The 12,911-nt window shown below is 37.7% G+C and overlaps 1 protein-coding gene across 1 annotated transcript in view; it reads left to right on the forward strand.

The window, feature by feature from the left end:
• The window catches only part of LOC139699009 (neural cell adhesion molecule 1-like), an 87,856-nt gene that overhangs the window by 23,537 nt on the left and 51,408 nt on the right, over nucleotides 1-12,911 (forward strand). Inside the window, exon 3 of the mRNA XM_071598005.1 lies at nucleotides 12,385-12,495. Coding sequence (XP_071454106.1) covers nucleotides 12,385-12,495 — 111 coding nt within the window. The remainder of the gene's footprint in view (nucleotides 1-12,384; nucleotides 12,496-12,911) is intronic.

Consider the following 12,911-nt stretch of genomic DNA (forward strand, 5'->3'; position numbering starts at 1 on the left):
TAAATAAAGCATGAAGAAATACGCTACCATATCGAAGATGCGATTATACTAAAGGTTTATGCTATAAACAAAATCGGTTTTAAAGAATGCGTGGCTGCAGGAAAACAGCTTCGTTTTACAATTCGCTTTTAGCTCTTTATATCGAAAAGGAGAATGGATTCGATTACATTTAATGTTTTTGAAATAGTTTTCACGCAGTTATAAAATGGCGTGATGGTTTCTCTTGATTACGAATGACAGCCTTTACGCCACAAATCATTTCCGCAATTCATACGGCAGAGATTACATCACGCTTACCACCTCACCCTCCCTCTTTCTCCCTCTGCCTACGGGCTGCTAAGGGCGCCAATTTTCGCCATTCACTTAGGCTGAATTACGTCTGGGATCAATCATCCGAAGTGGAAGAAAACCGAATTACGTGAGCATCAATTCATTAGCGGTGATCATTCTTGTGGAACGCTCAAGTGAGTTGGGCAACTCTCTCTTTTCGCTCACTCCAGATGTGGATTAATCATCAGGAGTGGAAGAAAGAGAGTAGTGTAAACAATTTTTTTAAATGTATGTTGCCCAGTTGATTCGTTACAGTTGCAAATGTAAACAATCCAATTAGACAAATAACGTTGTTAATTGGTGATTCTCTCAGAAATACATTCTGGGGTAAATCTTTGCGTGAGTAAATCCTTTTAATGGTACACCGCGGCCCATTCTTCCGTGATTCTGAGGATGCTTTGTTCTTTAAACGGGCTGAAATTTCAGATTTTTCCCGGAGAAAGCATTTCTCTTGAGTTTTCATCCGATAAAGTACGTGTTTTAGCGAGTTGTACACGCGATGCATGGCTAATCTGAGCATTAAAAGTCTCTCTAAGATTAGAAACGAAATTAAAACTGTCAACGATATTACCATCAATGTTTCAATTGGGTAAACATTGATCATGCACTAGGTTTAATGCGGCAAAACCAAAAAAAGTAACAATAGTTCATTTCTAATTTAAAGTAAAAGGAACTATGGAACATTTTTTTCAATAAATCCGAAAAAAAATCTTCAGTTGTGAGTGGACAAATAAATTATTATTGTTATTGGAAAGAACCAAGTCGCAACTAAATAGAAAATCTAGGAAATTGCCGGTTTTCAACAAATCTCGCCAGTGAGTACAGAATACTTTGTTATGGCTACTTTTAGCTTTTACTGCTACCATTTATGTCTGTTCAACAATAAATATGCATTAATATATTTATAATATTGAAAATGACTGCACAAATCTCCCAAAATTTGTTCAAAACAACCAAATGATGTACTACCAATGGGTTCATTTGTATACAAAGACGAAATTATTTACCTAATTTATCACTTGGAGTTTTATCTGATTTAATTGGCCTGCTTTCATAAAGTCATTCATATTTCTTGGAAATGGATTCGTACAATGTCACTTCCCAGGGAGTAAATTGCGGATGCGCCCAATTTTCAGTTTACAAACCACTTCATTGACGCTTGATTATAGCATCCCTGATCCAAAATCGCTGAACTGTTGCAAAATATTCACTGTTGCATATTGCATTGCGGGTTGTTGTAATTATCACCATTTCCATAGATGCGCGTACACGTCTAACTCCGTACTAATTTGCTCGCTCATCGAATACATGATAATATAATATAGCCATTACCTAAATTATTGCCAAAAAAGTAAGAATTTACAAAGCGTATGCGTAACGGTTATCGATTCCTGGACGTATATCCATCAATTTATCGTAATCTTCTAAACACTATTCAAACAGTGAAAAATATTTGGGGTTATTATATATATTTTCATAAATATTTATCAATGGAATAATTTTTTATAATATTAGATATTCTTTTTCTACATCCACTCCATTCTTTGAATTTTCTGGCATTACTTTTTATTTGCATTATTGAGGAGGTCTAAAATTAAGAAATCACACATTATTCCCGTTATAGAACTAAATTACTCATCGCTCCGAGAGCAAGCTTTTGCATATCCATTGATTTACGAGAGAGAGAGAAACGAGCACGATTAGATTATTTCTCTATTCTTCGTAATTAAAATAAACCTATAAAAATTGAGTGATTAAGTAAGACTCTGCGGAAATCATTGAAGTACTTAATTGGTATACATTTATTATTTGTGTATGATGTATGGTTTTCTCCGCATCATAGAGTATTGATTATGTTTCTAGTTTTCTATTTGAAGAAATGGTTTTTAAGTTATCGCAAGATGTGCACGTTGCGTAGTACCCTCTCTTTGATGGATTTGATGGCCTCTCAACGCGTTATGTTCGCTGACGTCTAGGTTTTAGGGACATATGAGGAACTTAATACAGCCGTGCATCTTCGATGGAATTTGAAAATGTATGAATTAATTCTTCTAAAAGCTACGGTAGATGAGAAAATACTAGTGAGAAAATTTTGTAATTTTGTCCATTCATGTTTCTACTTAAAGAGTTTGAATAAAATGATTGGATTTGACCTTTTTAAACTTTTCGGAAAATAGTTATGTCTTCTACGTACGTCAAAATGGTATTGACAAAATTCATTGAATGCTATGTTGATAATGTTTTAGTGGGCTAATATTTAATCAAGTCAATCATGGAAGAAGAGGATTAAAAATTCGTAAGACATATTGTAGCCCAAAAACTTATTTAACCATCATATAATTAACGGCTACTCAGGCTACCGATCGGAATTATATGCATTTCAATAAAACCTTTGTGATAGTGAAGATAGCAATGGCAATGATATATCGTGCGTAATCGTCATTATTTAAAGTATCATCTCAATCTGTAATCAAATTTAAAAATATTCAAGACATTGAGACGTCACCTAATGTGATAGAAAATTCATAATATAAATGTTTTCCGACCTAAGGGTGCCTAAGCTGCCGTGCAAATTGGTGGTTCACTGGCTTAAATAATTTTATACATGAATAAGTCGTCCGATGATACCTGGTTTCATTAGGTAATACAGGGAGATCTTTGATACTCAATAAATAATAATACGCACTTAAAAACTATATTATGATGCATCATTAAGGGGGAGTACTTTATTTTGGTTTCAAGGGAATATGTTTACGCGTGGAGCAATCCGCGTGTCCGGAGTTCATTAAGATATCACCGTTAGGGAAAGGGCTTGTGACCATAATTAATATTTACATGTGCTTCATGAGATGTGTGGTACATTAAATAAATCCTTAGGGATGAAGAAAACAAATTATAAGAGATGTGAAAAAAATTGACGATCAAAACGAAAAGTTGAGCAAATGTTTCGAAACTCGGGAAATACTCTTCGACCTCGTGACTTGAAGTAACGTAACAAGTATAACTTGTTGTTTTCGATTCAACGTAGATGAGGTAAATGCAAACATTTGCTCGGATCAGCGCTGGAAAGATAATTTAGCAAAAGGTAAATAGGTGGCCATAAACTTTCAACCGTTGAAATTCTATGTATCTCTCATCCACGCCTTTCTCACTACCTGGGAACCCAACCGAGCCTAGCGAATGACCGCATTCTTAGGCCTAAAACCGAAGTGGAAAGCATACGGAAAGTGGCGTTAAGTGAGCCCTGTGGGAGTGAAGCATAAATCATCGCGAATTTGAATGAGACCAAAAAAATATTGCCCCTTGAATTCGTCCTTAAATTGGCAGCAGTACATTGAAGCACATGATTTCGTCACATTCCATGCGTAAGATAAGGATATGCTATTTCCACTGCACTAAGTACGTATACTTGCATGTTTTTGTACAAATATTTAATATTTTAAATTCAAAATTACAGACATGGTTTATGGAAATGAAATATGTCTATAATTACAGTAATTCCCCATTCCACATTTATGATTCAGTACCCTCAGTCGATCTGAATCCATAACATTTGGGAAATAAATTAAATATGTTTGAAGTTCAAAGGATTTGCCCTTAAAATACAATTTAGAACTACACTTTAATATCAATTAATCTACAGTAAGAAGTTCGGTGTTAATGTTGGACGTGATGGATAACAGGTAGTAGCTGTTGGGACATTCCAAAGCCTTGCATCTTGCACGAAACCCTAGGTGAAGCATTTGTTTTTGACCAGTGATAGCAAAACTACCAAATCTGTGGTTTAATGAACTATAAAATGTGATATAAATTTACAGGAATATATAAAAGGTTACCAACACTATTTTATAATAAATGAATACTAAACAAATGTTTATGGAATATACTCGAGCATTCGATTTTGAGCATAGTAATGTTGCTATCAAGGTTGGAATTTGACTGTGAGAAATATTTACCTTTTTCATTCAAGTTAAATGTCAAAATATTTATTAATCTCCAATAAAATATGAATTATATACATTTTTCAAATCAAATGTTCAGTTTTTCTAGGCTCCATAATGCAACGTAATACTACTTAATTAGTTCTATTTCACGAATTTGTTCCGCGGATATTCCGAAGAAACGATTTTGCTTTTATGCTATTGCAAGATACTAAGCCACTTTTTCATGCAACCTTAAGTTTCGATACTAATGCAATTAGGGAACGCGAGCGTAAGAAGTTAAAGTTCCGGTACAAAATGCGATGGGCACTCGGGTTTTCGAATAATGACGCGAGTGTTCCGGGGGAATTAAAACGAGAAGGATTTTATTCCTCTTCATTTTATACAGAATTACAGATGATCGTCATGGATATTGTACGTATGACATGAGAAGAATGATAATGAAATTGATAGCGATAAACTGATTTAAAATAATCGTCCGAAATTAGTGATGAGGCAGGAGGTTTGTGGAGGAAAATAAATTTTACGTCGACGATAACGTTTGAATTATTCTTGCTCACGTGATTTCACAGATAAAAAATGATTTCGCTCCCTTGAGCTCCTTAGTTAATTGAAAATCATTAATTCATTTCGTATCACTGGAGGGGAGGAAGAGAGAAAGAGATATTTATCCGGGCCAGTAATATTCTGAACCTGACATTTTCAAATGCTCCTTTGTACTCGTTCCCCGAAAATTAGCGAACTGGCGAAAACAGTTCTCGAGAAACGAATATTACGGCATTAATGACGCCGCATAATTAGAGTCTCATTTATTTTTTGCTGCGTTGAATACCTACGCGGGTGGGGCGGAGATTGGGGAGGGAGTTTAGAGTTCGGAGGGGAAAAAAGTGAGCAACTGAACCGTTTCTTAATGCTCTTCGGTAATAGTGTTCCGCTCGGGCGCCCCTTTGATTTCAACGAATAATAATATTAAAAAAAAATAGAGCCAAAGGAGAAGCCAGACCGCAACCACACCACCCTCCGCCAATTATCTGACCACCGGGAAAAAAGCACCCCCCTCCATCCCCTTCCCTCCGGGGCCAATGGCGGAGGGACCGGGGGAGAGGGTAGGAGGGAAGGGAGGAAAAAAATGTGTAACACGCGAAGCTCTTTCCGGATCAAAGGCGGAAATTTTTAACGACCCGCGGAGGAGCAGGACTTTTCTTTTTTGTTTTAAAATTTATTTTATTTTTATTTTTCGGAAATTTCGTGGTGGTGGGGGAGAGGTGGGGGATGGATTCTGGTAAAGTAGCTTAATCTAGAATTATAGGTATACTAGCTAGACGTGGGTTAGTTGGGTTTCCGGAGAGGAAGGGATGTGAGGTACCGCATTTGAGGGCGTTTAGATCAAGGGGGGAGGGAGGAAATTTAAACACGGACGATGCTTTTTATGTAACGTTCCGAGTACAGACATTGGCAGGATCTTATGGTATGCGAGTCATGATTTTGCAGTATTTGTTTGGCTGTCAGTATTTTTTTCTATGTGCATGTGAAATTAAATTAGTTTTAATGTCATTAAAACGAGGGGATATGTGAATGGGTATTCCAAAAATTCAAACGAAAATGATAATATTTACTAATATGAAATGTAAATACTAATTTATTTACCATTTTCATGTCATTTAATCTATGACATCGCAATCACTGCATTTGGGAAATCATGAGAGGCGCTTTTTATATCAACGTGAAATTTTGACCATTTGACAATAATTTAAAATTGAAAAAGTGATTCCCTTTAATCTCCCTCATTGAATGTATTCATGCCTAACGATTTTTGTTAAGCGGAATCACTGTATAATAAACTTTTAAAAAGTATGCTTGTATATTTTAATGAGAAAAAAGAAATTTTCAGAATCGGCATTACGATCTGAAAGAAATTCTTTCGAAATTATTTCAGAATACGCTTGTAAAAGTTACATTGCACTTACTCTTCTGATTTTATTAGCCTATTATAGATTTTGCCTCCTTCGTTCTTTACTAGTTTTTTTCTAGCGCGTATATTCTTCTTTCTCCTGTAATCTCTATCATTTTCCCTCCTGTCACATTCTCTACCACTTATTCTTACTACGCATAATGGGCAGTACATTATATTTGGGTGTTCCATTGTCTTCTGATTTGATGTTCGTATTCCTCGGATCGTCGTTAAAATTATAAAGTGAAAAGCGCTAGTCGGTTAACTCGCAGAATGACGCTTTTAAAAAATAACTCAGAAAGCAATTTGAGTCAGGCTCTGTCAATGTCCACTGCATACACATTCCTCCACTTTTCCTTCAACTTAACTATAATTTATACGCAAATCCGAGTTCCCGTGTGACATTATTTTCCATCGTGATGCATAAACATATTATTCAAAGTTATTAATTCACACTTCATCCCGTTTTCTATAAAAATATTTGGAATGTGTACGGCTTCCGAAGCCATTTTCGTCATTTGGAATAGGTACGAGGGTCATCCGGAAAGTAGTACCCGTTCGTGCCGCATGAAGTGCTGACGACGCGAGTAGCCGCTGGACGAGGTCAGATAGCTTCAGTGGCTTGTCTGCCTTCTCTGAGCCAAGTTGCGTGACGCTAGCATTGCCTGTGTTGTTTCTGTGATTGTTTACAATGTTTAAAAAAATTGAGAACGCCGCCAGTTGTGAAGTGAGGGCAGTGATTAAATTCCTCAATGCAAGAAACGTTCGCCCATGTGATATTCATCGCCAATTAAAGGAGGTGTATGGAGACAATGCAATGGACGAGTCGTCTGTTCGGCGGTGGTGTCGCAACTTCAACATGGGGAGGGGGAACACACACGACGATGAGCGTTCGGGGAGACCGTCTGTCATTACAGACCAACTGGTGAGCTCAGTTGACGAATTCGTGAGGAACGATCGGCGCGTCACAATTGATGACATCTGTGAGCATTTTCCCAATGTTTCTCGAACAATTGTTCATGAAATTGTTAAACACCATCTGCATTATGCAAAAATTTGTGCAAGATGGGTCCCTCGCGTATCTCAATGAGCTGGCGGCGAAGGACTATGCAGCAGGAATACAGAAACTTGTCACACGTTATGACAAATGCCTTAATTTGCTTGGAGATTATGTTGAGAAGTAGTTTAAAGTATCCTCTTTCAAATAAAATTTTTTATGTTTGTTAATATTTACTTTTGTGTCTTTATTTCACGAACGGGTACTACTTTCCGGATGACCCTCGTATTAATGGTATTTCTGTTCTCGGACGGAGTAAACAAAGCATGGAGAGACACCCGGCGTTATTCTGCCATCAATGGATGACCTCAAGGAGTCAACGGCTTAAATTTTCACCCGATGAATTGAGAGGTGAAGCGAAATGACCTCCGCGAGAAAACCATATCGTGTCCATACGTGAGACTTAAAACATTATTAACATTCTATGTAGAGTTAGTGTGAGACCTTTGCGTAGGAAGTGTTGAATACTGCAATGACTAACCCGTTTAAAAAGAATATGCAGCCTTCTCTAATTATAATTATGGATACCATCACGACGAGAGAAACTTCAGTTACTGGAATGGAAAGCGTTAAGAATAATGCAGGTGAGGAGCAGTGCATCCCAGCTACCACAAGGTGACCAATCGTCGCAAAAATCGGTAAGAAGGCAGGGAATAATCAATATCTTACTAAAATTAGAAAACAAAGAATAGGGTCAATTAAAAAAATGAGCGAATATGATATGCAAATCAGGAACTCCGGACGATTTTCTATTGATTGCCAGGCCAGTTTGTGTCTTGCATGGGTTGGCCATCGTGCGTGATTGCACTGACAAAAATCAGCACTGTTGAAGGGCATCAATATTTTAGTGATGCCATCATAATTAGGTGATGGAATTTGCCACAAGAAAAGTGCTCTTGGTTCGATTCCAAATATTCTAGGAAATATCTGTAAGAGAAGGTATATTAATCGTAAAAAAATTATGGACTATTTATTAAGTAATATGATTCTTGAAAATAATCTAGGTAAGTACTATTTCTATCTACCCATTTGTTAATCATGGGAATTATTTGAACAATACAAGGTTTTGCGCTGGAGCCCCAACGTTTTGCGGAGTCAATGATGATATATGTGGTACCTAGTGGCCGCCTAGATGGAATATTAGTGACAGAATATGCTTGAAAAAATAATATTACCCTAGTAATATATGTATATATATATATATATATATATATATCTTCGAAATGGAACGTTCTTCGGCGACGCACAAATATATAAAAACACAGATGTAGATTTTTAGAATAGAGAGACACAAAGAAAGGACACTCATAAAATGTTATTTGACGTTTCGACAGCTCAGCTGTCGTCTGGGTTTATATATATATATATATATATATATATATATATATATATATATATATATATATATATATACATGCATGTAAATCAGAAGAAATGGAGAACTTATTAAGGACAGTGACATGGCTACAAATAATCTTTGTATTGATAATAAATATTGAATACGTCCTATGTGGCGGCCCCAGTGGCGGCGGGGTAACGTCCTCGCCGACCAACCTAAGGGTTCGCGGGTTCGATTCCCGCCTAGGTAGATTTTCATCCATCTAGGGCTTGGTTGTATGCATTTGTCTGCAATTTAATGTCTTTAATATAAGGGTTAGGTGGAAGAAGGTACTATTAGTCTCAACCTCGCGCAATGAAGTTGATAAATAAATAAATATGATCCCAATGCAATACAATTATTTATTGCGTGTATTTCCCCTGGAAATGTTAAAGGGTGACAGTGATAGCTTCAGGGTCAGTATATTAAAGAAAACCGTATATTCGACAACCGTAATCCGAAATCGTAGCGACTTGATATTATCAATTCGAGGAAGAGCTGGTTATCTGCGTTAAGGTGGACATTTTGATTCTCCGCCATCCGTAACCTTTAATATTGCGGAATGGGACAGGCATTACGCAATACTTGGGAAGGGCTCAAAATTTATAAAATCACTTGTCTTGAAAGAGAAATGAAGTGGACTTTAGGGGAAGGCTATGGAAGTGAGACTGAATTCATGGGCTAGTCATTTTATAAAATTTATCTTAGTGTAAGACTCGTATAGAAATATAAACTCGTTCATCCCTTCTGTATTTACTTGACCATATTAATTATCAAGTTTTAATCTCGTGAACTTGGGAAGAAACACCTCTTATTCTGCTTTATTTATGCCATTATTCCGCAATTCTTCTGCATTTGCTCAGATAAAGACCGGTGCTAGAAGGAGCTAGTCGAACGTCAACATTCAAGCCCAAAGAGTGTACGTAGTCAGCCCAATAAATACGCGAGCTGGCGCAATCTGACGGTCATGACGCGAACTATAGCCCCACCCACTAGCAGCGCTAGTTGCCTGAGAGCCAATGACCCGCCTGTGCTTGGCCGATCGTCGAGCTGTGCGTATGGTGCCATTTATGTTAGTTTCTGTTGCCCAGGTTTTTGCTGTTTGTCGAAAATGGAATTTGACGGAATCAAGGGGCAACGGATCAACATCTAGTGTTTGGTGAAGTGCGGTAAAAGTTATCAAGAAATTACTGAAATATTGACAGCTGTTCTGTCCGATCGTCGATATACTGTCCGAATGACAGCTGATGAACTGAATTTGGAAAAATCAACAGTGCACACAATTTTAACCGGACATGATGGATGGATCCTTCACCATGACAATGCACCTGCACATTTCAGCATTGGCTGTTCGCCAGTCTCTGGCAAAAAGTTCAATCACTATCCTTGAACATCCTCCTTATTCGCCAGATCTCGCCCTCTGCGACTTTTTCCTAATCCCAAAAGTCAAAAATTTGATGGGGGGACATCACTATAAGAATGTGGACCCAAAAAAAGAAGAAACGACGAGAAAACTAAAAAGCCGAGAACTTCCATGGACTTCCAAGGGTGCTTTAATAAACTGTGGAAAAGAAGATAGAATAAGTGCATAGCAATGAGTGGAGAGTACTTTGAAGGGGACAAAGTCGATGTAGACGTAATTTTCCCAATAAAACTTTTTATGGTCCCAGTTCGCGTATTTATTGGACAGAGACTACGTGTAATTGGCGCAGAATGTTTGTCGCCAATTAATTCTGTGCATCAGTACTGAGATGCGGTGAAAAGAACGTAGCGGTCACCTTCATTTCGAAGCCTCACGGGCCGCAGGGAATGTACAGATCCCTGCTTCTGATTGGCTCTCTTCGATTATCCCTGCTCATTGCCGTCGACATGGAAAGCAAGTTTTTAAAGGCAAGGCGGAGGAGTGGACGGAAGTAAATGTCTCGCGTGCCAACAATCGGCCATCTACGGTGGCCCCAAATTAGCTCGAATGGTCGGCCATGGTCGGGGCCCTTCACTGGTTATTATATCTTTTATCATCGTCACGACACGTGTTTTGCTTCCGGTACCGGTCAGTAAAATGGAGAATTGAAAAGCGTGTGAAGCCAAAGGGAAAAGTCGAAGGTTTAGCTGCATGAGGGGGGAGAACTATAAACGGTTTGCTATCCCTCTCAGAGCCTTGTGCCTCAATCATTTCTTTTTTGTTAGATCCCGCCATTATCAGAGATTGACCAAACTCTGAACGCAATTTTCGAGCCGACGAACGACTGCGCAGGTGCATATAACGGGAGTTTAACAACCAATAACCTCGGCGACAACGATTGTAATCGTCACAATGGTGGATTAATTCTGCTCTTAAATGCATGGATTCGATGGGAATTCAGTTTGTATGGCGGAGCAGTTTTCTTTTGTATTATTTCGCGTGAAATGGCAACAAACACATTCGACAAGTTTTTTATGACTTTACCTACTTTTTCTGATTCATTTTGAGAGTAATGCTCTATGCTCTCATTGCTGTGCACGTATGCTGTCCTTGGAGTTATACTAATTGAATGAAACGTGTAAAATATTATTTTCTCTTCTTTCGGCACAATACGATGTTTCAACAATTAGTTAGTACATAAGTGCTTTTTGAAATAATAAATCCAAGCCCTATCATCCACGTTTATTATTTTCCATGTAGACCCACCTTTGCCGATTTCATTCGTTTAAGGAAAACGGTTCCATGTTAGCGCACACAACTGGATAATGACCTATTTTTTGTAGTGTTTATTTAAATAGATGCCTGTTCATAATTCGACAAATACCGCAAAATAAACTAATTTCATTAAGTACGGCTGAAAGTACTAAGGAACTTGAAGATGACGGTGGAGGGTGGAGCCTCTGCACCAAGTATATAGATCATCTCTGATCAAGTTAAACAAAACCTGTAAATTTTGAGTCTCACTTTATTTGGTGAAATATTTCCACGCTTTTCATACCAACCTTCCCTCTATCGAGTGTATATTATTGTGAAAATGGAACACTGCACTGAGATTGACGACAATGACTTTTGATGTGGGCTAATATACAACAAGCCACCATTGTCATTTAATGGGCAAGGTTATTGGCCTTGCAGCATTAATTCCATATTTAATTCCGATGGATAACCTCAAAACATAAAATGTGTGGTTTTTTACATGAAAGAAGATTTGGGAAAGAAAAGGAGGGACAGAGAGAGGACTTTTGCTTTTATCATAATGAATGAATATTACGAGCCTCATGAATGTGAGTTTGATACTTAATAATTTCTCTTCAACGAACCCATTCCTAGATCAAGCGAAAATTAATGCTAACTACGCGACAAAAATAATAAGTGCTGTGCCTAGTTATTAAAACTTGCTTTGCCGCTGTCGAATACATAATATTGGTGTGATTAAGTGTATGACACATAGATTTTAGATGACATTTTTCCCAATAGTGAAAAGGGAACGAAATAATGTTTTCCGACCACGTTAGGGGAGGGGGGGGGGAGAAAATTACTCGTATTTTTTGTCAAAAGTAGACTGGTGTTTAATCACCCTAGCGGTGGCTTGCAGGGTACAATGTAAAAAAATTAAAATACACCTAGTACGAGATTCGGGTCCATTACTTTTGTTGGGTGAAGACAATCGTTAGATCTTAAAATTGATATTATTCCTTCTTTCGATGTAATTCCTGCCGCTTTAAATTGCCCTCTGAATTTCATTCTCCGTCTCTTACATTGCAGTTCCTCCCGAGCACCCGGTGGTGTTCGACAAGAATGGGAGACCCGTCACCACGTCCGCCGGGCCTTACAATGAGGGAGATGACGTAATTCTCAACTGCCGAGTGGAAGGGGGTAAGTAATAAGTTTAACGAAAGAGCGAATGGGTTGAGTTCATGGGTAAAGAGAGCAATGATACCGGGAAGTTTACAAAATTGACGAATTGCACATTTATAGGAGAGCATATTAAAATTCAGTTATCTGAAATATATAAATTTTTCATCGGAAAAGTGCCGCGTATCGAAGGGGTGAATGCAAATTTTAGAATTATTTTAGTACAGCTGGTAAATGAATTGATCATATATATTCTTTTATAGAATAAAATATACAAGGTTATAATGCTACTCCTTTGGGTAGGTTTCATTGTTTAATCCAAAAATGTACACCGTAAGCGAAAATTTATAATTTCTAGCAATGGTAATTGTTTTCAATGGCCATTTGGCCGAGCAGTCCGTGATTCCTGGAAAAAGTTTAGTTGAATGTTACGTGGA

This window comes from Hetaerina americana, unplaced genomic scaffold (genome assembly GCF_022747635.1).
Source record: "Hetaerina americana unplaced genomic scaffold, ioHetAmer1.1.p SCAF_9, whole genome shotgun sequence".
NCBI classification, from domain to species: domain Eukaryota; kingdom Metazoa; phylum Arthropoda; class Insecta; order Odonata; family Calopterygidae; genus Hetaerina; species Hetaerina americana.